A 24,742-nucleotide genomic window follows, 5' to 3' on the forward strand; every position below is an offset into this window, starting at 1 on the left:
TTTTTTTTCAACGTTTATTTATTTGTGGGACAGAGAGAGACAGAGCATGAATGGGGGAGGGGCAGAGAGAGAGGGAGACACAGAATCGGAAACAGGCTCCAGGCTCTGAGCCATCAGCCCAGAGCCTGACGCGGGGCTCGAACTCAGGGACCGCGAGATCGTGACCTGGCTGAAGTCGGACGCTTAACCGACTGCGCCACCCAGGTGCCCCACATGTGTGTTTTATGTCCCTAACTAGATTATAAGCTTCTTGAACATGGTCAATGTTTGATATGTGTATGAATAGAAGACATGTTAAGCACAAAAATGCATTGTCTGGTCTCCTGTTTTGTTTTTCAGGATAGGACCAGATTATGGGCAACAGTTCTTTTAATTAATCTGTCATCATCATGGCTAATGAGGACTGTCCCAAGGCTGGTGATAGTCCTTTTTCATCGGATAAACATGCCCAACTCATCTTGGCCCAGATCAATAAAATGAGGAATGGAGAGCATTTCTGTGATGTGCAGCTGCAAGTTGGGAAGGAAACTTTTAAAGTTCATCGGCTGGTGTTGGCTGCCAGTAGCCCTTACTTTGCAGCTTTGTTTACTGGAGGAATGAAAGAGTCCTCAAAAGATGTTGTACAGATTCTAGGAATTGAAGCTGGAATCTTTCAAATACTTCTAGATTTCATATATACAGGTATGTCAAGTGAGCCTTTAGCTTTGAGTGAAGAGTGGTGTAATCACTCAGGTATTGCAATGGGAATATAAATAAGTTGATACAATTTATGTGGAAAGTAATTTAACAATAGGCTATCATCAGTGTTTGAAAGGTTTCTATCTTTTGACCCAGTATTCCTTTTCTAGGAATCATAAGTAATCAATTAGTGCTGCAGGCAATTGTAGCATTATTTACAATAATATATAATTGAATACAATCTAATTGTCCCTCAGGATATATGATTAAATAAATCATGGCACATGTATATATCATGGAATATTTTTTACATTTTTCAATTATATTATGGAAGAGTGTTTACAATATATAAAATGAAAAAAAAATTGGATATAAATACTTCTCTAGTTTTGTAAAAGAAAAAATTATTTGTATTTGCGCACAGGAAAAAGACCAGAGTGTTGATAAGTATTTATCTCTGGATGATGGAATATGGATGATCCTTATTTTCCCCTCTTTTTCTGTTTTTTTTCTGATTTACAATCAGCATGTATATATTTTATTTAAAACTTTTATTTTTAAAATGTTTTTGAAGAGTTTTAATGACGTTAGAAAATGCACACAAAAACTATGAAGTTTAAGTTTTATATGATAGGTAACATAAATATACATGGGAAAAAGATTAAAAAGAAATGCACTAAAGTGTTAATACAGTGTATGTCTGTGGGAAAATGTGTCATTTTCATTTTTATACTTTTATGCCTTAAGGTTTTTTTCTGTGGTGAATATAACTTTTATAATTAGAAAACATGTTTGAAAATAAAGACTGTGTTTGGTCATCATGCTTAAAGGACTACTTGATGGGAGATAATTATGTGATCTGATAAAATATTGTTTATTTGGTATTTAAGCCTGGAAAATGACAAAAGGTCATTTCTTTGTGTTCTTCATATTGCTTTTTGGAAGATATCAGAAAATAACTCTTAAATTGGAGATTATAAAAACTATCTTTAAAAAAAAATTTTTTTTAATGTTTATTTCTGAGACAGAGAGAGACAGCATGAGTGAGGGAGGGGCAGAGAGAGAGGGAGACACAGAATGTGAAGCAAGCTCCAGGCTCCCAGCTGTCAGCACAGAGCCCAACGCGGGGCTCCAACTCACAGTCCACGAGATCAGGACCTGAGCTGAAGTCGGACGCTCAACCGACTGAGCCACCCAGGCGCCCCTAAAAATTACTATCTTTAATGCAGCCCTGTCTATTGGCTAATGTACAAATTAGCGTTGAAGGATTTTTTTTACCTTTTCTAAATGATTTGTGTGAGCTGAAAACTGTTTCATAAATGCCCCTGCTTCTTTTGTTTCCAAAATGTAAATTAACACAGATTAATCTGATGGAATTAGTGAACTACATAAAAACAGAAGCAATACTACAAAGTGTCTATTCTGCCTCTGTTTAAGGGTAGCAACAAGAGATACTTATTGAAAGACAATGTTCCCGGTACTATCATCATATTGTTGGTGATTAGCACTTCCATCAAATAGATAAAAAGTAGTAAAACCCAGGGGCGCCTGGGTGGCTCAGTCGGTTGAACATCTGACTTTGGCTCAGGTCATGATCTCACCACTTGTGGGTTCGAGCCCCGCGTCGGGCTCTGTACTGACAGCTCGGAGTCTGGAGCCTGCTTTGGATTCTGTGTCCCACTCTCTCTCTGCCCCTCCCTCGCTCATGCTCTGTCTCTCTCTCTCTCTCAAGAATAAATAAAACATTAAAAAAAAAAAAGTAGCAAAACCCAGAGAAATAAATAGTACTGAGCATATTTGGGAGAAACAACATTCTAGAATACTGAAATTTAAGGTTAAAATAGTTAACAATAGCATTTGGCTACTAGTAGAAGATATAAAGTGGCTTAACGAGATAGAAATTTATTTTTCCACAAAAGTGAATTCATAGTAGGCATTCCAAGGATGGCAGGGTAGTTTCATGATGTCATTAGCATCCTATTATTTTCCCAACATTTCGCTCTACCATCTATGGCTTGTAGCTTCTAATCTCGTATCGCTGAACTCCAGCCAGTGGAAGGAGGAAGGGGAAAAGGCAGAGGGCCTGCTAGCTAAGTCTATGCTCTTTTTAACTTTTTCTGTTAGCCCTACCCAGTAACTGCTGCATATATCCCATTGGCCAAATAGTAAATAACTCATCCCTATCTGTAAGGGAGACTAAGAAATGTAATTTGCAGCAGAGCACAATTACCACCCACAGCAAAATCAAGGTTCTCTTAGTAAAGGATGAAAAGAAAATGGATATTGAGTATTTATTGGACAGGGAACTTTGCAGTCTTTGATATAATTTGTTCTTAAAAAACATGTTCTTTCACTGCAATAGCATTTCCTTTTGGGGGGATGTGGGCACAGCAAAACCTGTTATTCTATTGATCTCTCCTTTGGATTTATCTATACATTCTTCTTTTTTTTTTTTTTTAATCCTTATTTATTTTTGAGAGAGAGACAGAGTGTGATCAGGGGAGAGAGAGAGGGGGACACAGTATCTGAATATCTGAAGCTCTGAGCTGTCAGCACAGAGCCTGACGCGGGGCTTGAACCCACAAACCGTGAGATCATGATCTGAGCAGAAGTCGGATGCTCAACCGACTGAGCCACCCAGGCGCCCCTATCTATACATTCTTTATTAACCATTCCCAGTTCTAACAGATCTTAACAGATTTTTGTCACATTAGATTTTTATATACTTCACTTAAAATCAAATAACCTGGGTTTGTGATCTAGTTCTGTCACTAATTAGCTATTTGATACAAGGCATTTCCATTTCTTTAGTCAAGCATTCATTCTTTCAACAGATATTTATGAATACTTTTTTAAAGGTAAGCTCTATGCCCAATGTGGAGCTTGAACTCACAACCCCCGAGATCAAGAGTTGTATGCTCTACTGACTGAACCAGCCAGGCGCTCCACATGAATACTTTTTGTGAGCTAAGCAGTTGGGATATGATAGTACACCAGATAGGCAGAGCCTCTGCCTTCACAGAGCTTTATAGATAGTGCAGTTAGGTACTTACAAATTTGAAATCAGCTTGTGAGAACCTCATTTTCCTTAGCTGTTAAGTGGGCATAGCGTTTCATAATTCATGTGAGGTTAAATGAGATAAATTTTAATAAATGTAAAAGTGCTTTTTGTAAGCTATAAAGCCTTATTAACTTATAGGGCATTCTTTGTATTGCTCTCAAGTAACTCTTGGCTTTATCCAGTAACAGTCATTCAGTCTTCATAGATCACAACCCATAATCTTACCTTGTCCAAATTTGTAGTGAATTCTCATTTCGTTCAACTAAGTCTTACCTCCATTTTCTCTGCATCCACTACCATTTGCTCCCATGGTGGATTCCATTTCTTATACTTTCAGAAATCCCCGTTTGCATTCAACAAGCCATATTCTTCCTCTTACCATAATCTCTTTGGCCATTCATTTATTTAAGACAAATTTTTTGAACACCTGTGGATGCTAGGCATTGAGAATACAGAAGGGACAAACCTTCCCCCCAACAGACTTTATAAATCTTATTGGGAATACAAACTTTAGATAAATAGTTTAGTGGAGTGAATATCATAAAGGGGATGAAGGGCAAGTATAAGATTGAATTGAGAGTTTATCCTTATCAGGTAGGAGAATTACAGTGTTTTTTTTTCCCCTTCTAAATATAATTGACTATTTGGTATTCTCTCAAAGTCACATATGTAAATATATGAAAGTGAAGCCATCTAGAAAGAGAGTGGTATACATAGTTACTAAATGTTAAGTATTTAAAACTTCTCATATGGTATAGACTCCTGATTATACCTAGTATTAAAAATTAATGTTTGTATGGCACTTTATCATAATTGAAGATGGAGACCCTGCGTTACTCACCTCAGTGCCTTAGTAAATGTTAGGTGCATTATGTTAAACAGCCTTATGTTAAAAGCATGGACTTTGATAGCAATCCTTACCCCAATCACTTGATCGTGTGACTTGGTGACAAATTATTTAAAGTTTTTGATTCTGTTTTGATAGAAAAAGAAAAAAATAATATCTATTATATGGGGTTGTGGTGACAGTTAAATGAATGTCTAAAACAATTAATGTGTCTATCCATTGTAAGTGTTCCATAAATGTTAATTATCATCATTTAGTTTTCTGCTCTTTCTACAAATCCTTTGTTGCTTTTTTTTTAAATTAAAAAAAATTTATTTTTAAGGTTTATTTATTTTTGAAAGAGAGAGAGAGATTGAGAGTGAGAAAGAGTGCGAGCAGGGAAGGGGCAGAGAGAGAGGGAGGTACAGAATCCGAAGCAGGCTCCAGGCTCTGAGCTGCTATGAGACCATGATCTGAGTTGAAGTCAGATGCTTAACCAACTGAGCCACCCAGGCACCCTGTTGCTTTTTACTTAGCATCTATCAACTCTGCAAACACTAAGCTATCAGTTAATATATTAAATTATATTAAATAAATAATGCTTTTTGACCATAAGTCAAATGTTTGTTTTATTTTTTGGTTAATTTGTCTCCCTACTTCCCTAGGTATAGTGAACATAGGCGTGAATAATGTCCAGGAGTTGATTGTTGCAGCAGACATGCTACAGTTGACTGAAGTTGTTAATCTTTGCTGTGAATTTCTGAAAGGACAAATTGATCCACTGAACTGCATTGGGATCTTTCAGTTCTCTGAGCAAATTGCCTGCCATGATCTTTTGGAATTCACAGAAAACTACATTCATGTCCATTTCTTGGAGGTTCATAGTGGGGAAGAGTTCCTGGCACTCACAAAAGATCAACTGATCAAAATTTTGCGAAGCGAAGAGCTTAGTATTGAGGATGAATATCAGGTCTTCTTAGCTGCAATGCAATGGATTCTGAAGGATCTGGGAAAAAGAAGAAAATATGTGGTGGAAGTGCTAGAACCAATTCGATTCCCTTTATTACCTCCTCAGAGGCTTTTAAAGTATATTGAAGGTAATTTTTTTGTTGCTTGTCAAATGAGTCAATATCCAGTGGCTTTTCCTGTTGAAATGTGATAATGTTTTCATTTTTCAGTCCAATAGCAGACATTTATTGAATGATTACTATATGCAAGATACAACTTTTGTGTTTTGTGGATAGTGGTATTCAGTATTTGTAGCCATTATTTTAATCAAACCTTTACACACCTTTCTCGAGATTAAATACTAAGGGAGATTAGAGGTATAAATAAAATCAGTGACAGAGCTAAAATACCACTGCTGTTTTTGGTAATACTGATTATATTTCAGTGTAAGATAAATTCAGCAAAACCTGTCATTTGAGGAGAATGCATATGCTAAAAACAAAACCCAAACTCAATAAATCCTGTAAGTCTTCTCTTTATAAAATTAATTTTATATTCACTCCTGGGTGGCTCAGTCAGTTAATTGTCCGACTCTTGATTTTGGTTCAGGTCATGATCTCATGGTTTGTGGGATTGAGCCCTGAGTTGGGCTCCCTGTGGAACCTGCTTGGGATTCTGTCTCCCATTCTCTACCCCTCCCCTGCTTATGCTCTCTCTCTCTCTCTAAGTAAATAAATAAACATTTAAAAAAATAATAAAAATGAATTTTGTATTGATACAGTATCATAGCTTCTAAGTAGCCTTTGAATTATCTTTAGGTATGAAACTTTGAAAATACTTTTTATCATAGTATAAAATAGTTTAGATTGTTATATTAGAAGAATGATAATATGTATTTAAATTATTCATTAATTAAGATTTTATTTTTAAGTACTCTCTACACCCAATGTGGAGCTTGAGCCCACAACCTTAGTATTAAAAGTTACCTGCCCACTGACTGAACCAGCCAGGCACCCCATATTTAAATTTATTTATTTATTTATTTATTTATTTATTTATTTATTTTTTAATGTTTGTTTATTTTTGAAAGAGTACAAGTGGGGGAGAGGCAGAGAAGGAGACAGAGGATCCAAAGCAGACTTGGCACTGAGAGTAGAGAGCCTAATGTAGGACTCAAACTCAAAAACCGTGACCTAAGCCACCCAGGCATCCTAAATTTATTTTTAAAAACTACCTTAGACCTTCGGAATACAAGCTGGTGCAGCCACTCTGGAAAACAGTATGGAGGTTCCTCAAAAAACTAAAAATAGAACTACCCTATGACCCAGCAATTGCACTACTAGGCATTTATCCAAGGGATACAGGTGTGCTGTTTCAAAGGTACACATGCACCTCCATGTTTATAGTAGCACTATGAACAATAGCCAAAGTATGGAAAGAGCCCAAATGTCCATCGATGGATGAATGGATAAAGAGGTGGTATGTTTATACAATGGAGTATTACTTGGCAATCAAAAAGAATGAAATCTTGTCATTTGCAACTATGTGGATAGAACTGGAGGGTATTATCCTAAGTGAAATTAGTCAGTCAGAGAAAGACAAAAATCATATAACTTCACTCCTATGAGGACTTTAAGAGACAAAACAGATGAACATAGGGAAGGGAAGCAAAAATAATATAAAAGCAGGGAGGGGGACAAAACAGAAGAGATTCATAAATATGGAGAACAAATGGAGGGTTACTGGAGGGGTTGTGGGAGGGGGGGATGGACTAAATGAGTAAGGGACATTAAGGAATCTACTCCTGAAATCATTGTTGCACTATATGCTAACTAATTTGGATGTAAATTAAAAAAAAAAAAAAAGTTAATTCAAAAAAAAAAAAACCACCTACCTTAGACCTGGTTTTAAGATTTGAAGCTCTTACCCTTGTTGTGCATTGAAACTTTAGGATATGACTGAGTTACAAATGAGCTTCTTTTCTTTTTTTTTTTTTTTTTAATTTTTTTAACATTTATTCATTTTTGAGAGACAGGGAGAGACAGAGCCTGAGCAGGGAAGGGGCAGACAGAGGGAGACACAGAATCTGAAGCAGGCTCCAGGCTTTGAGCTGTCAGCACAGAGCCTGATGCAGGGCTTGAACTTATGAACTGCAAGATCATGACCTGAGTGCAAGTTGGATGCTCAACTGACTGAGCCACCCAGGTGCCCCGCAAATGAGCTTCTTATGATTTAAATACACCACTAGCATTAAAGGTGTAATTCTGTGAAAAAATTATATTTAATATGGGGGTGCCCGTCTGGCTCAGTCGCTTAGGCCTGTGACTTGATTTCAGCTCAGGTCATAATCTCAAGGCTCATGAATTTGGGCCCTGCATCAGACTCCCCACTGACAGTGCAGAGGAACCTGCTTGGGATTCTCTCTCCCTCTCCCTCTCTCTACCTCTCCCCATTTGTGCTCTCTCAAAATAAATAAGTAAACTTAAAAAAAAGAAAAAAAATTATACTTAATGTGGATTTTTAGTTTTTTTCTACTCTTAACAGTGTTAACAGAATTTTGTAGGTTTTTCTGAATGTTATCTTTTATTAATACACATATATTACTCAATCAGTTCTCATTATTCACAGTCATTATGCTCTGTAAAGTTGCCACAAACTTTGAATTGGCAAATACTGAAACATTGTTCCTAGGGGAAATACTGGGTAGTTCTTACTCTGGTCACAATATTTTTGCCAGATGATCAATACATAACCTTGTTTTATGTGTGTGTCTATCAGAAGCACCTTATTTAATTTATATACTTGATTCATTAATGTTGAACTCATGGCCAACAGCACTATAACTCATGCCTGAATGAAACCTATCCAATACATGTATTAATTCCATAAGGTATATCACAGGCTTCCTGCAATTAGGAACACTAGACAGCACTTCAAAAGTAGGCGTGGGGTCATTTTTAACAATGAAGTCAACAAAGCACAAAAATGTGAAAAGCATGGCACCAAAGAGACTGTGAAAAAGACATTTGTTTATAGTATGAGAGCTGAAATAAGAGGCAAAGCATCACCTTGTTCAGTTCTCACCTGGAAACATGCATGTCAGGTGATTCATACTTTTTGCCACTCTGTGGCATATCTGTGAATGACTAGGAAAGCTCTGTGAGTTTTAATTTGGGTTACAAATGCATTTTAGTGAGTACATGTATTCCCAAATAAGGAGTCCACAAATAATGAAGACTGACTGTATTTAAATGCTAAAAAAGAAAAGAGAAATTATCCAGACACATTTCTGTGGAATCATGAGAATTTAGGAATAGGGCAAAAGCTTTCCCCTGCTCTCTCTGTCTCAAATATTTGAAAAAGAGAGGGGGGCGCTTGGGTGGCTCAGTCAGTTAAGCATCCAATCTTGGTTTCAGCTCAGGTCATGATCCCCCAGTTCATGGGTTCAAGCCCTGCATCGGGCTCAATGCTGAGAGTGCAGAGCCTGGGTGGGATTCTCTCTTTCTCTCTCTCTCTAGCTCTCCACTTTAACAAAAAAAAAAAAAAAAAAAAGGAAAGAAAGAATGAAGTTCTTTTGGGGCACCTGTGTGGCTCAGTCAGTTAAGTGTCTGACTTCTGCTCAGGTCATGATCTCGTGGTTTGTGAGTTTGAGCCCCGTGTCGGGCTCTTTGCTGACAGCCCAGAGCCTGGGGCCTGACTTGGATTCTGTGTGTCCCTCTCTGTCTCTCCCTCCCCTGCTCGCACTGTCATGCTTTCTCTCAAAAATAAATAAAAACAGGGGCACCTGGGTGGCTCAGTCGGTTAAGCGTCCAACTTCGGCTCAGGTCGTGATCTCGCGGTCCGTGAGTTCGAGCCCCGTGTCGGGCTCTGTGCTGACAGCTCAGAGCCTGGAGCCTGCTTCTGATTCTGTGTCTCCCTCTCTCTCTGACCCTCCCCCCATTCATGCTGTGTCTCTCTCTGTCTCAAAAATAAATAAACGTTAATAAATAAATAAATAAATACATAAATACATAAATACATAAATAAATACATTTTAAAAAAAAGGGGGCTGGATTCTCAACCAACTGAGCCACCCAGGTACCCCAAGCTTTTTTTTTTTAAATAGGGTCTCTATATTTTTTTAAATGTTTACTTATGTATTTTGAGAGAGAGAGAGAGACAGAGAGACAGTATGCATGTGGGGGAGGGGCAGAGAGAGGGTGAGAGAGAGAATCCCAAGCAGGCTCCGCACTGTCAGTGCAGAGCCTGAGGCAGGGCTTGATCCCACGAACTGTGGGATTATAACCTGAGCCAAAGTGAAGAGTCCGATGCTTAACCAACCAGATGCATAGCCACCCAGGCACCCCAATAGGATCTATATTCTTAAGTAATTCTATCCTATGAAGCATTTATGGCAAGTCTGTTTCTGTTTTTGGCTAATGTTTTCTTCCAGACTGAATTCTTCAATCTCCTTCTTTTCTTTTTCCTGGGATATATTTTATTTATTTAGTTTTTAATTTTTATTTTATTTTTTAATATAATGTTTATTTCTTTTTGAGAGAGAGTGAGAGAGAGAGAGACAGAGTACAAGCAGGGTAGGGGCAGAGAGAGAGGGAGACACAGAATCCAAGGCAGGCTCCAGGCTGTGAGCTGTCAGCACAGAGCCTGATGCAGGGCTCCAACTCACAAACCACGAGATCATGACTTGAGCCGAAGTTGGATGCTTAACAGACTGAGCCACCCAGGCGCCCCTCCTGGGATATATTTTAATAGTTGAATTGTTATTTCTTGATCTATTGCTCAACATGAGATCTATGCATAACATGAGAAACTTTGTTTAAACCAGTTTAGCTCTGATAACGTAAGAGTTAATTCTCCTTGACACCTTTTTTGCCTACTAATGTAACTACTTTGTTTCTTACATCTAAAATTTGAGGACTGTGTTGTATTTTGGCCACTTCTTTCTAACCAAAGGTATGATGGTGGTAGAAGAACAGAGATCTGGTAAGGCTTAGATATTTGCTTAAGGACCTGGTCTCTGAGCTCTCTCTCAAATCCAATTATTGATCTTGTGTCAGGGCTTACTTAACCCAGGTAAGGATGTGTCTTACTAGTGTGGACTTTAGCTGGTACTGTGCTATGTTAGATGGCAAGCTCTGGTGATTCTACATTTACTGATGGCCCTATAAAGGATTTTTTTTTAACGTTTTATTATTAATTTTTGAGAGAGAGAGAATGTGAGCCACGGATATGCAGAGAGAGAGGGGCGCATAGCATCCAAAGAGGGCTCTGTGCTGACAGCAGAGAGCCCAATGAGGGGCTTGAACTTATGAACTATGAGATCATGACCTGAGCCCAAGTTGGATGCTCAACAGACCAAGCCACCCAGGTGCCCAAAGGATTTTTCTTTTTTTTTTTTTTTTTTTAATGTTTTATTATTTATTTTTGAGAGAGACAGACAGAGCACGAATGGGGGAGGGGCATAGAGAGAAGGAGACACAGAATCCAAAGCAGGCTCCAGGCTCTCAGCTGTCAGCACAGAGCCCAGTGCCCAAAAGATCATGACCTGAGCCAAAGTCAGAGGCTTAACCAACTGATCCACCCAGGTGCCCCCCAAAGGATTTCTTTTAATGTTTTTTTCTTTGACTTCTCAGTTCTGCTTTATACCTGCTCATTCTCCCTTTCCAAATTATTAGGCATTAGTGAGAATTCTCAAGATTTCCTTGGTTGACCTTGTTTCCTCAATATTGCTTCTAGGCTTCAAGGCTTGGAGATAGTCCCTTGCTGGCATATTTGGTGCCTTTGTGCAAATTAGAAAATAGTGCCCTTTCACAGGGCAAGATCTTAGAGCTTGCCAAGTGGGACACAGGTTGACTTTTATCCCCACTTCACCTCAGCTAAGGATCCTTGTGCAGGAACAATCTACCCAATCATGCTCAAAGTCTTTTTGAGGAGATGGACCTCGTTCCACTAGAATCTTTTGTTTCTTGCTTCGACTATCATTTTTAAAAGTATATGACATAATTTTATATCTTTTTGTTTTTAAGTTGTAAATGTAGGTATTGGGCTATTTTATTTTTCCATTTTGTTGGATAATTGTGATCCTGTTTCACTTTGCCATCTTTGGGAATCCTAATGCATGTGTTTTCAAATTAGATATAATGAAGCATATTGTTAAAAACAATCTGATTTAGGGAAAGTATATTCTTTAGTAATAATGAGAAAAATAAAATTTGTATTGTAGGAAACAAGCACCATTGCTTGATGATGAGTTTTTATTTTTTGGTATTTGTATTTTATCTTTATAAGAACACGTTTTTTGAATATTATTTAAAAGTTGATTGAAACATTATCTTGTTAAACTTGCTTTAGGAGTGTCCGATTTCAATCTTCGTGTTGCGTTGCAAACACTTTTGAAAGAGTACTGTGAGGTGTGCAAATCTTCCAAAGAGAACAAATTTTGTAATTTTCTGCAGACATCTAAGGTTCGACCTCGGAAGAAAGCAAGAAAGTACCTGTATGCAGTAGGTGAGAACCTTTAAAAAGGTGATACAAATAATCTCTTTTTAGGATTAAAATCTTTCAATATTTTGTTATTTTACACATCAGAATATGCAGGTATATCAAATAGGCATATTTAATTTCACATATAGACTACAGATTAAGAAATTGTGTAGTATAGTGGATACACCTAAGAATAAATAGCTGCTCATTTGACATCTATTATTCTGTGATCTCAATTGTTGGGTTCTTGGATTGCTCAATTATTGTCAAATAACTGACTTAAGAAATACTACTTTAAAGTTAAAAATGTGAATTCTAGTGAAAAATAAGGAAAATTTCAAAATTTTTGACTCTTCATGGTATTTTAGATGATTAGGGATTATAGGAACCAGTGGTCTCTAAAGTGTGAGTATACAGGATAATTCACAGTATCAGATGAACATATTAAAACCTCTTTTTTATTTTAAAAAGCACTAAACCTTATTAATATGTGACATATAGAGACAGATTGTCCAGATTTATATACATAATATTTTATATTCACTTTGTAATATGATTTATAATTTGTATGTAATTCGATGTATAATATCATATATGCTATAATATATAAATACATAATTTTTGAATGCATGCTAAAGATTTTTTACTGATGGGATGTGTAGTTAAACAAGGGTTTCAACTCACTTTTTTTTTTTAATTTTTTTAATGTTTATTTATTTTTGAGACAGAGAGAGACAGAGCATTAATGGGGGAGTGTCAGAGAGAGAGGGAGACACAGAATCCGAAGCAGGCTCCAGGCTCTGAGCACAGGCTCTGAGCCTCAGCTCAGAGCCCAATGAGGGGCTCAAACCCACAGACTGTGAGATCATGACCTGAGCCAAAGTCGGACGCTCAACCGACTGAGCCATCCAGGCGTCCCTCAACTCACTTTTTTTTTAAGTGTATTTATTTTGAGAGAGAGAGAGAAAGCAGGGCAGAGAAAGAGGGAGAGAGAGAATCCCAAGCAGGATCCACACTGTCAGTGTGCGGAGCCTGATGTGGGGCTCAGACTCATGAACTGTGAGATTGTGACCTGAACCAAAATCAAGAGTCAGTTGTTTGACTGAGCCACCCAGGCACCACTCAACTCACTATTTTTAATTGAAAAAAATGTTAATAGAAGTCATGATGAAAATTCCTAACTGGACAGATAACAGCTCCTTTTATGTTTTATCTGACATTCTATTAGAACCAAAACCAGGTGGTAGAACACCGTAGTTGACTTCATTGCATTTAAGCCATAATCTTTCAGGACTTGGTGCATTTAAGAATAAAATATGTATATATGGCAGGCTTTAAAGCACTTATTCCTTGCTATGAAATAGTTAATTACTTAATGTCTGTCATTTGCATATTTAAATAAAGGATTTGCTGTGTATCTCCTTTCCTTCGTTCAGGTGGATATACTCGGTTGCAGGGGGGTCGTTGGAGTGATAGCAGAGCCCTCAGCTGTGTAGAACGTTTTGACACCTTTAGCCAGTACTGGACCACTGTGTCTTCACTTCATCAGGCTCGATGTGGGCTGGGAGTAGCAGTTCTGGGAGGGATGGTTTACGCTATTGGAGGTAATAATGAAAATGTCTTCTTTCTGTTATTAGTCTCTAGCCATAAGTTGGCTGTATATATGCCTTATGTATATTGTTAGGTACTAGGGGGTATACATAGATATGATTGTGTTCCATAAATATTTAATGAATAAATGAATAGAAGAAAGAAAAAGGAAACACAAGATATTGAATGTTTCAGACCAAAGGGATACTGTGATTTATCACGAGGCAGAATATTTAGTTTGGTTTTAATGAAAAGTTGTTTATAAAATGTGGCACCAGGGGCGCCTAGGTGGCTCAGTCGGTTAAGGGGCCGACTTTGGCTCAGGTCATGATCTCACGGTCTGTGAGTTCGAGCCCCGCGTCGGGCTCTGTGCTGACAGCTCAGAGCCTGGAGCCTGTTTCAGATTCTGTGTCTCCCTCTCTCTCTGCCCTTCCCCTGTTCATGCTCTGTCTCTCTCTGTCTCAAAAATAAATAAATGTTAAAAAAATTTTTTTTTAATTAAAAAAATAAATAAAATAAAATGTGGCACCAAAATTTAGGTCAGTGTTTGTGATAAAAATTGTTTTAATTTTGAAATTTAATTTCATATATTGGAAGCTGCATTACAAATCTTTTTTTTTTTAGATTGGTCTTTTTAAATTCTATTTATTTATTTATTTATAAAACATTTATTTATTTTTGAGAGAGAGAGGGTGGGGGTAGTAGAGGACAGAGAGAGAGAGAGAGAGAGAGAGAGAGAGAGAGAGAGAATTGCAAGCAGGATATACGCTTTCAGCAGAGAACCCGAAGTGGGGCTTGAACCCACGAACTGTGAGATCATGACCTGAGCTGACACCAAGAGTTGGATGCTTAACTGACTGAACCACCCAGGTGTCCCTCAAGTTTTTAGTGAAATACCAGTTAGTTAACATACAGTGTAATATTAGTTTCTGGTATAGGATTTATTGATTTAATCCTTACATACCACACTTAGTGCCCATCACAACAAATGCCCTCCTTAATACCCATCATCCATTTAAACCATCCCCCCACCCACCTCCCATTTGGTAACCATCAGTTTGTTCTCTATAGTTAATACAAATAATTTTTAATTAACCAAATTACCTGGAAGTGGGATTTATAAAAACTAAGTCATCTGGACATTGGGATATATGTCTTGATTGAAATCACTGTGTTTTCTAAAACTATTATTATGAATTATAAAATGATTATTAAAATTAAATAAAACAGGTTTCAGGGTGCCTGGAATGGCTCAGTCAGTTAAGTGTCCAACTCTTGATTCCAGCTCTGGTAATGATCTCACAGTTTGTGAGATCGAGTCCTGCTTCAGGCTCTGCACTGACAGCACAGAGCCTGCTTGTGATTCTCTCTCTCCCTCTTTCTCTGCCTCTCCCCTGCTCTCACTCTCCAAATAAATATATAAACATTTTTTTAAAAAAGGCAAATGTTGTTTCCCATCAGAGGAGGAATCTAAAGAGAAATAAATGCTAACACTTTTAGATCAATATTTACTTCTGGCTAATTTGTCTTTATAGCAACAAGCCTAGGTAGGTCATCTCCAATCCTTAAAGCTAGTCTTTATGCTTTATTTCTACAGATTAGGCTAAAACACAAAAAGTTGTATATTGAAAATTTTGTTATTTTTAACTATGATACTGTCAAGTTAAAATGAAAGAGATACAGGGTGTCTGGGTGGCTCAGTTGGTTAAGTGTCCAGCTTCAGGTCATGATCTCACAGTTTGTGAGTTCAATCCCCACGTCTGACTCTGTGCTGATGGTGCAGAGCCTGCTTAGGATTCTCTCTCTCTCTCTCTCTCTCTCTCTCTCTCTCTCTCTGCTCCTTCCCCCCCGCTCATGTACGTGCATGCTCTCTCTCTCAAAATAAATAAGTAAACTTTTAAAAAAGTTTAAAAAATAAAAATAAATAAAATGAGAGAGATGTAGAGAATATTTGATTTTTTACTTGTCTTTTGGAGGGAACACAATTGTCCCTTAAAAACAGTTCATTAAGTCAATAAATGCCATGGTGGATCCAAAAATCCCGACAAAGAAATAAAAGTTTTAAGCAGTAACTTTCTATCAACATAAAGATCATTATTACATGTAATCTTTGACTAGAACTCTAACAGCTCTTTTTATATACATTTTGGTGATTGTGGATAGTTTCATTGCATGAACTCTTCTGTTTAACCAAGGGTCACAGTGTCCTAGGTGACACTTGCATATATTTGTGTCCCTTCTTGTGATTCCACAGAAATACTTATGGGTACCTTTCAAAAATGCTGTGACTTCACTAATTTATTTTTTACTTATTTATTTATTTGTTTATTATTTTTTTAAGTAGGTTCCACACCCAATGTGGGGCTTGAACTCACGACTCTGAGATCAAGGGCCGCATGTTCTACCAACTTGAGTCAGCCAGGTGTCCCAACTTGGCCTACTATTATTAATGCTAACAACATTGCTGGGGCACCTGGATGGCTCAGTTTGTTAAGCAACCAACTTCGGCTCAGGTCACGATCTCCCAGTCGGTAAGTTCAAGCCCTGCTTGGGGCTCTGTGCTGATAGCTCAGAGCCTGGAGCCTGCTTCAGATTCTGTGTCTCCCTCTGTCTTTGCCCCTCCCCTACTCATACTCTGTCTCTCTCTCTCAAAAATAAACATTAAAAAATTTTTTTAATACTATTAACATTGTCATCTTAAGATATTTTGTAATATATAATTTTTTTAAGTTTTTATTTACTCATTTATTTTGAGAGAGACAGAGTCCAAGCGAGCAGGGAGAGGCAGAGAGAGAGGGAAACAAAGAATCCCAAGAAGGCTCCGCACTGTCCGTGCAGAGCCCTGATGTGGGACTTAACCTCATGAAATCATGAGATTATGACCTGAGCTGAAATCAAGAATTGGACATTTAACCGACTGAGCCACCCAAGCACCCCCATAATATGTAATTTTAAAATAATGTTTATCATTAAAGCACTTCAGGTTTGTGGAAGAAAATTTGGCTGAAATTGAAGCATATGAAAAAATAAAAATCACACATACTCTAATCATGCCACCCAGAGATAATCAGAATATTTGGTTTATTCTAGATATGTACATATCTGGCTTAATATTCTAAATATTATTTGTAAAAATTAAGATATAATTTACATACCATAAAATCCACCATTTGAAGTATACAGTTCAGTGATTTTTAGCATATTCACAAAGTTGTGCAACCACTATCACTGTCTAACTCCAAACATTTTTATCACCGCAAAAAGCTGTTCTCATTATTTAGAAAGATTTTTATATCAGTGCAGAGAATTATTTACGAGCCATGTTCCCAGACTCCAGTCAAGGGTCAATCTGGCAAGCAGGACTTTCTAAGGATGGGCAGTCTCAGGCCTGCTGTGCTGATTCTTTTCTGCACAGTAGTTTTGTAGCATTCAGGATTCTAGGCCCTCCTAAAGTTATATGTGCTGCAAATACCTTTTGCTACTCTACTCCTTTATCTTTCACTCTCCTTATGGTAGCTTTTTTTCTTTATGATATCTTTTGATAAACAGATGGTTTTCATTTTAATGTAGCCAACTCCAACTCTATTATTTTTTCCCCTTTATGGTTAATGTTTCTTGTATTTTTTATTTTTAAGTGTTTATTTTTTGAGAGAGGGAGGAGGTGCAGAGAGAGGGAGACAGAGGATCTGAAGCAGGTTCCATGCTGACAGCAGAGAACCCACGGCGGGGCTTAAATTCATGAACTGTGAGATCATGACCTGAGCTGAAGTTGAGTTAACCAGCTGAGCCACCCAGACACCTCTCTTGTATCTTTGTAGAGAAATCCTCCCCTACTCCAAAGTCATAAGTTTATATATACCTTTATTGTTTCTTAAATTTTTAGTTATGTCATTTACATGTATATCTGTAATCCACCTGGAATTGAGTTTTTATAGACAGTATGAGTAGGCAACCAGTTTCATTTTTTTCCCTTGTATATATAAAGCAATTATTCCAGCATAAAAGGCTTTTGTTTCCCCACTGCTGTGCAGTGCAAACTCTTTCACATATCAAGTAATCATACATGTGTGTATCTGTTTCTAGAATTTCGTTTCTATTCTGTTTGGACTTTCTGTGTATCCCTATCTTAATTACTATAGTTCTGTTTTAAGTCTTATAAGTTTATCTGACAGGACAGTTTCTCTCATTATTCTCGTGTGGGAGTGCTTGGCTATTCTAGGCCCTTTGTACTTCCATATAAATTTTAGTATCAGTTCCTCAAATCTGTTTGTTTTTTTGTCAATTCTGTTTTTAAAAATAATGTATGATTCCACTTATATGAGGTACTTAGAGTAGTCAAAATAATAAAAGATGGAAAGTATAATGGTGTGCCTGGGGCTAGGGAAGTGGAGAATGGGGAGTTGTTTTTCTTTTTTTTAATGTTTATTTTTGAGAGAGAGAGAGAGAGAGAGAGAGAGAGCATGAGTGGGGGAGGGTCAAAGGGAGAGGGGGACACAGAATCCCAAGCAGGCTCCAGGCTTCAAACTATCAGCAGAGAGCCTGATGTGGGGCTTGAACCCACAGACCTTGCAATCATGACCTGGGCCTAAGTCAGCCGCTAAGCCTACTGAGCCACCCAAGCGCCCCAGGGAGTTATTGTTTAAATCAGGATAGTGTTTCAGTTTTACAAGATGTAAAGAGTTATAGGGATGGATGGTGGTGATGGCTGCACAAAAATGTGAATGTGTTTCACATCACTGAACTCTACACTTAAAAATGGTTAAGAGGGTAAATTTTATGTTACTTGTATTTTAGCAAAATAAAAAAGAAAACGTGTTTCAAATTGGGATCACATTAAATCTACAAATCAGTTTGGGGATAATCGTCTTTACGTTGACTCTTCTAATTCATGAATGTGATATCTCTTCATTTACTTAGGTATTCCTTAATTTAAAATTTTATCTAGGGGCACCTAGTGCAGTTGGTTAAGCATCAGACTCTTGATTTTGGCTCAGGTCATGATCTCACAGTTCGTGAGTTTGAGCCCCACATTGGTCTCTGTGCTGACAGCACGGAGGCTGCTTGGGATTCTCTCTTCTTCTCTCTGTGCCCCACCTCACCTCGCATGAGCTCTTACTTTCTCTCTCAAAAATAAATAATGTTAAAAAAATAAAAGTCTATTTAAAAAAAAATTTTTTTTTCAACGTTTATTTATTTTTGGGACAGAGAGAGACAGAGCATGAATGGGGGAGGGGCAGAGAGAGAGGGAGACACAGAATCGGAAACAGGCTCCAGGCTCCGAGCCATCAGCCCAGAGCCTGACGCGGGGCTCGAACTCACGGACCGCGAGATCGTGACCTGGCTGAAGGCGGACGCTTACCCGACTGCGCCACCCAGGCGCCCCAAATAAAACTCTATTTAAATGAAGTGTATAAATTTTATCTGTAGATGTATTGTACAATCTTTGATTAGATTTAATTCTAGGTATAGTATTTTTTAAAATTCTATTTTAAGTGGTATCTTTTTAGAAATTTTGGGGCACGTGGGTGGCTCAGTCGGTTAAGCGTCTGACTTCAGCTCGGGTCATGCTCTCATGGTTTGTGAGTTTGAACCCCGCATCAGGCTCTGTGCTGCGAGCTCAGAGTTTGGAGCCTGCTTCAGATTCTGTGTCTCCTGCTCTCTCTGCCCCTCCCCTGCTCACACTCTGTCTCCACCTCTCAAAAATAAACAAACATTGAAAAAAATTACAAGAAAAAAAAAAAAAAAGAAATTTTATTTTCTGTTTGTTGCTAGATAAGAATTGCATTAAAATTCAAATTGTACCAGAGCTAGCTATCCAAACTAATGCATGAAAAAATATAGAAGTGTTAAAATATAAATTTCATCCTCAATAATTATATGGATTATTTGGGTGGTAGAATTGGAAATAGATAATAGGGAAATTATGCCTTTGTTTCATTAAGTGGACTTTAATAAATGAAAGTGCTATTGATTTATAATAACACTAGGCAAATGAATTTTATTGTTTTTATTTTTTTTCTGGGCAAATGAATTTTAATGAATAGTAAAAAATCAGACAATAGTTGAATCTCTGATAACATGAATACTACTGAGTATTGTATTATGGTTCTAGGCTATTAGCATTACTAAACCTTCTGATATGTGTTTCTTTTATTGAACTCAGGTGAGAAGGATTCAATGATTTTTGACTGTACTGAATGCTATGATCCGGTTACTAAACAGTGGACAACTGTAGCTTCAATGAATCACCCCCGCTGTGGCTTGGGAGTGTGTGTGTGTTATGGGGCTATCTATGCTTTGGGTAATTATGCTGTTCAGTTCAGTTTAAGGATATCTAGTATTATTTTAATTTTTAGATTCTGATTACATTAGAAATGTTCCTTCCCTTCTATAAGAAACTTATGCCTTTTCAGCTTTATAAATTTTTATTTTCAAAATTGAATTATGTAGAGAATATTGTCAAGTATAGAGCTCTTAGAAGGAGAGGGGGATAAAGTATAGATGAGATAGATGTCCAGTGGAGCATTTAAAATCTTCACATTTTAAATTTGGGCAACCATTCTGAATATGCAGAAGTTGTTTTAAGAGGTAGTTTTGTAAAGTACCATATTTCTTAAGCAATATGGGTTTGTTTTTGTTTTGTTTTTTAAATGTCTAATGAAAACTAAGCAGAGAGTTAAGATCCATATGGTCAGATTCTAACTTTTCATATGATCTTGGACAAATCATTGATAATGTGCTAATCATTCACAATGTAAATCTGCTCCATATGATAATCATTCACAATATAAAGTTGTTTGCTAAGGTGTTTTTCATAAATAAGACTCCTTTATCCAGAAATAACATTTTCTATTTGGTTACAGGTGGATGGGTTGGAGCTGAGATAGGGAACACCATTGAACGATTTGATCCTGATGAAAATAAATGGGAAGTAGTTGGCAACATGGCTATGTCACGCTACTACTTTGGGTGTTGTGAAATGCAAGGTAATTGCTTTCTAAAAACTTTTTCCTGAAGAAATATTTTTGAAAAAAAGAAACTTGAGGCTTTATTTTCACAAGAGTATATTTTATGTCTGTTAATATTGAATGGTTGACACTAACAGTATTGAAGTTTTGCTTTTAAATGTTTTATATGTTTTAACCTCTTAGGTCCTTATTTCTGTATTGCCAAAATAATCATTTTTTCCAAAATAAACAAAACTAGAATTAAAAATTACAGATAGGCACAAATACCTAACTAGCAAAATAAACATTTGAACCTTCATCTTTGTCATTTTCTCTCCCATGCAGTCCTTAGTATTTCTAAGTAGGAAGAGGATATAAAAAATGATCTTCACTGTCTCTTTTGGCTTTTTCAGTGTTTTCTCACAGGGCACATTGTGATTCAATCCATACAGAATATAATGCTATGACAGATTTGAAAAATGTTGTACTGCATATTAAAATGGTACACAAACATTATTTTAATTGTCTACTATATCCTGAGAAGTAGTTGGTAAGCACTCCAAATTCTTTGTCCAGAGTTGGAGAGCAGATTTATATGTACCTGTAGAGTAATGAGCAGTCTGCTCATTGTTACGATAACTCAACCAGCTGTTCCCAGCTCAAGTTCTTTCTGTTTTGTGAGTACCTTCTCAGACTTTCACTAGCATTTAGATGTTCACATTACATGGTACAGACTATATTGTGTAATATTATAGTGTTCTCTAATTGTTTTGTATTTATTACTTTCATTTTCCCATGCAAATCAGGTGTTCTGAGACTAAGTTTCCAGTGTGGAGGTAGGGGGAAGTTTCCCTCCTACTAACAAGTGGTTTTCAGAACACCAACTGGGTGTTGGAGAATTCACCTCACTTCTAACACTATGTACCATACCTGGAGATAGCCTCAAATTCCACAGTTTGAAGGCTCAGTCCTATAAGACACTCATCCTTACCAGGCTCTTACCTGTGCTTCTGATGGACTGGCTATAGATTGGAGGTTCTAACTTCTTTTGGGTTCAATTAATTTGCTAGAGCAGCTCACAGAACTCAGAGGAAATGTCACTACTAAAAGGATATAACTCAGGAATAGCTAGGTGGAAGAGATGCATAGGGGATGTTATGGGGAAGGGGTGCGGAACTTTCATGCCCTCTCCAGGTGTGCCAGTGTCCTCACATCTCCATATGTTACCAACCCAGAAGCTCTACAAATCCTGTCCTTTTGGATTAAAAAACAATTTTTTTTTAAATGTTTATTTATTTTTGAGAGAGAGGCAGAGCACGGCCAGGGGAAGGGCACAGAGAGAGAGAGACACAGGATCTGAAGCAGGCTCCAGGCTCAGCACAGAGCCCAATGCAGGACTCAGTCCAGGGCTCAAACTCAAAGCCGCAAAATCATGACCTGAGCCGAAGTCAGGCGCTTAACCAACTGAGCCACCCAGGTGCCCCATGTCCTTTTGGATTTTTATGGAGGCTTCATTACATAGGCATGAGTGATTAATCATTGGCCATTGGTGATTGATTCAACCTCTAGAACCTCTCCTCTCCCTAGAAGGTCAGGGCGTGAGACTGAAAGTTCCATCACTCAAATCACAAGGTTGGCTCCTTTAGCAACCAGTCCCCATCCTTAAGTACTTTCCGAAAGTTACCTCATTAACATAACAAAAGAAACCCTTATCACTCTTAACAGTTCGGAAATTCTAAGGGTTCAGATTGCTGTGAGCTAGGGACTGTGGATGAAGACCAAATATAGATGAGAAATATATATTTGGCCATCTTATAAACCACAGTGTTGCACCTTCGAAAACTACGGAGTTAGAGAGGCATCTTGGAGATTATTCCAACCCCTTTATAGAGGAGCAAGCTAGAGATCAGGAAGGTTGTGTGTTCTTTTTCATACCCCGTTACTGGCAAAGTTGGAACTAGAACCCACATTCACTAACATTTAGCACACATTTCTTAAAATGCCATTATATGGGAAACAATGCTAGGCATTCAAAAATAATTGTAGATTGTCAGGACCATTAGTTTCAAATCAAATTTAATCAGGAACTCACTGTGAATTACATTCTCTTGTACTCTGGTGATTGATCCTGATACCTTAATCTAGCCATATAACTATTATAATTTGAATTCACTTCTCTGTGTCCATTTGAGCAACAGGTAGGCTGTCACAAACAAGGCTATGTCATTCCCTGTTTAAGTGCCTGGCATTTTTTTTTTAGGAGGAAAAAAATCCGTCTCCCTTTTTTACCTTATGGTAGCAGTGGTTCTGGACCTTGAGATCATCAGGCAGACAATAAGATGAGAAAACCTTGTTTGACAGATTGTTTTGTTACAGCATTGTAAGTTCGTTGAAAATTAAATGCCACTTTATACCTCTAAATCTTTGTAACATGCTTACGTGTGAGCTATGATATACTAGACACAAGTCAATTTTCTCTCTTAAAAGGCTATTGTGAGCTCTATGTTAAATATAGCATCAGCATAGCAGACATATTACTTTTTATAATATTTATATTCTATTTCCTGTAAAATTTTCTATCCTGTTTCCAGGTTTAATTTACGTAATTGGGGGCATCAGCAATGAAGGAATAGAGCTTCGTTCTTTTGAAGTATATGATCCACTTTCTAAGCGTTGGTCTCCACTTCCTCCAATGGGAACCAGGAGAGCATATCTTGGAGTGGCTGCACTTAATGATTGTATCTATTCTGTTGGAGGATGGAATGAGACACAAGATGCTCTTCATACTGTAGAAAAATATTCCTTCGAAGAGGTAGGGTGGATGATTTCAGTGTTTAATATCCTATTATTTTTTTAGTGTCTATAAGATCTGTAGTGATATGCACTTTTTCATTCATGATATTGATCATCTGTAGGTTTTGTTTTTTTTTTTCAAAGAACCAACTTTGGTATCATAGATTTTTTTTTCTATTGATTGCCCATCTTCTATTTCATTGATTTCTGTTTCTATTTTTTTCTTCTGTTTTGTTTTTTTTTGTTTGTTTAATTTGCACGTTTTTCTAGATTCTTTAAGTAGAAGCTTAAATGATTGATTTTAGACTTTCTTTTTTTATATTGTAAATGTTTAAAACTATATTTTCAAGTCCTGCTTTAAGTGGCTCCCACACATTTTGATATGTTGTATTTTAATTAGCACTTATCTTGAAATACCTTCTAATTTCCCTGGCAATTTTTTTTTTGACCAGTGAATTGTTAGAAGTATGTTATTTGATTTCCAAATACTTGGCAATTTTCCAGATCTTTGTGTTACTGATTTCTAATTTAATTCCATTATGATCAGAGAGCATACTTTATATGATTTCTGTCTTGGTAAATGTTTTGTGTCCACCTGAAAGGAATTTGTATTCTACTCTTTAGTGTTCTATAAATGTCAATTAAGTCAAGTTGGTTAGTGTTATTCGAGTCTTCCCTAGTCTTTTCTTTTCAACTTGTCCAATTGTTTTGTCAACTATTAAGAAAGAAGTATTGAAATCTCCAAGTGTAATTATGGATTTGTCTGTTTCTCCTTTCATTTCTGTCAGGTTTTACCTCAAATGTAGGAGTCAAGGGCAGGCCGCCCTAAAATGTACCACTTTGGCATATTATTTTAAATAAAAGTTACTTATGAGACCACTTGTGCAAGAAGGATATTCAGACCCTCCTTTCTCCCCCTAAAAGAAGGAAATAAATCTCTCACTTGAAAGGTACCTTGGGGCGCCTGGGTGGCGCAGTCGGTTAAGCGTCCGACTTCAGCCAGGTCACGATCTCGCGGTCCGTGAGTTCGAGCCCCGCGTCGTGCTCTGGGCTGATGGCTCAGAGCCTGGAGCTTGTTTCCGAATCTGTGTCTCCCTCCCTCTCTGCCCCTCGCCCGTTCATGCTCTGTCTCTCTCTGTCCCAAAAATAAATAAACGTTGAAAAAAAAAAAATTAAAAAAAAAAAAAGAAAGCTACCTTTCCTGTACCAGGAAATAAAGAGGTATCACCAGAGATGGGAAATGTAGAGCCAAGAAGGGTGTATAAACAGCCCTTATTATTTTTGTTTTTACTAGTTTACTCTCAGGGGGCTCCTGGGTGGCTCAGTCAGTTGAACATCTGACTTCAGCTCAGGTCATGATCTTACGGTTCATGAGTTCGAGCCCCACATCGGGATGTCAGCGCAGGTCCTGCTTTG

At 37.4% G+C, this 24,742-nt stretch overlaps 1 protein-coding gene across 5 annotated transcripts in view; it reads left to right on the plus strand.

The window, feature by feature from the left end:
- Positions 1 to 24,742, plus strand: part of IPP (intracisternal A particle-promoted polypeptide) — a 42,421-nt gene that overhangs the window by 3,594 nt on the left and 14,085 nt on the right. For 4 of the 5 annotated variants that reach the window (XM_047871880.1, XM_047871879.1, XM_047871881.1 and 1 more), the window contains 7 exons: positions 340 to 681; positions 5,231 to 5,662; positions 11,865 to 12,020; positions 13,433 to 13,600; positions 19,750 to 19,887; positions 20,450 to 20,572; positions 23,125 to 23,345. In XM_047871880.1, the coding sequence (XP_047727836.1) occupies positions 390 to 681; positions 5,231 to 5,662; positions 11,865 to 12,020; positions 13,433 to 13,600; positions 19,750 to 19,887; positions 20,450 to 20,572; positions 23,125 to 23,345 (1,530 nt within the window). In that variant the 5' untranslated portion in view covers positions 340 to 389. The remainder of the gene's footprint in view (positions 1 to 339; positions 682 to 5,230; positions 5,663 to 11,864; positions 12,021 to 13,432; positions 13,601 to 19,749; positions 19,888 to 20,449; positions 20,573 to 23,124; positions 23,346 to 24,742) is intronic. The other variant, XM_047871883.1, reaches the window with a different exon arrangement.

Source organism: Prionailurus viverrinus, chromosome C1, assembly GCF_022837055.1.
Source record: "Prionailurus viverrinus isolate Anna chromosome C1, UM_Priviv_1.0, whole genome shotgun sequence".
Taxonomy (NCBI): Eukaryota; Metazoa; Chordata; class Mammalia; order Carnivora; family Felidae; genus Prionailurus; species Prionailurus viverrinus.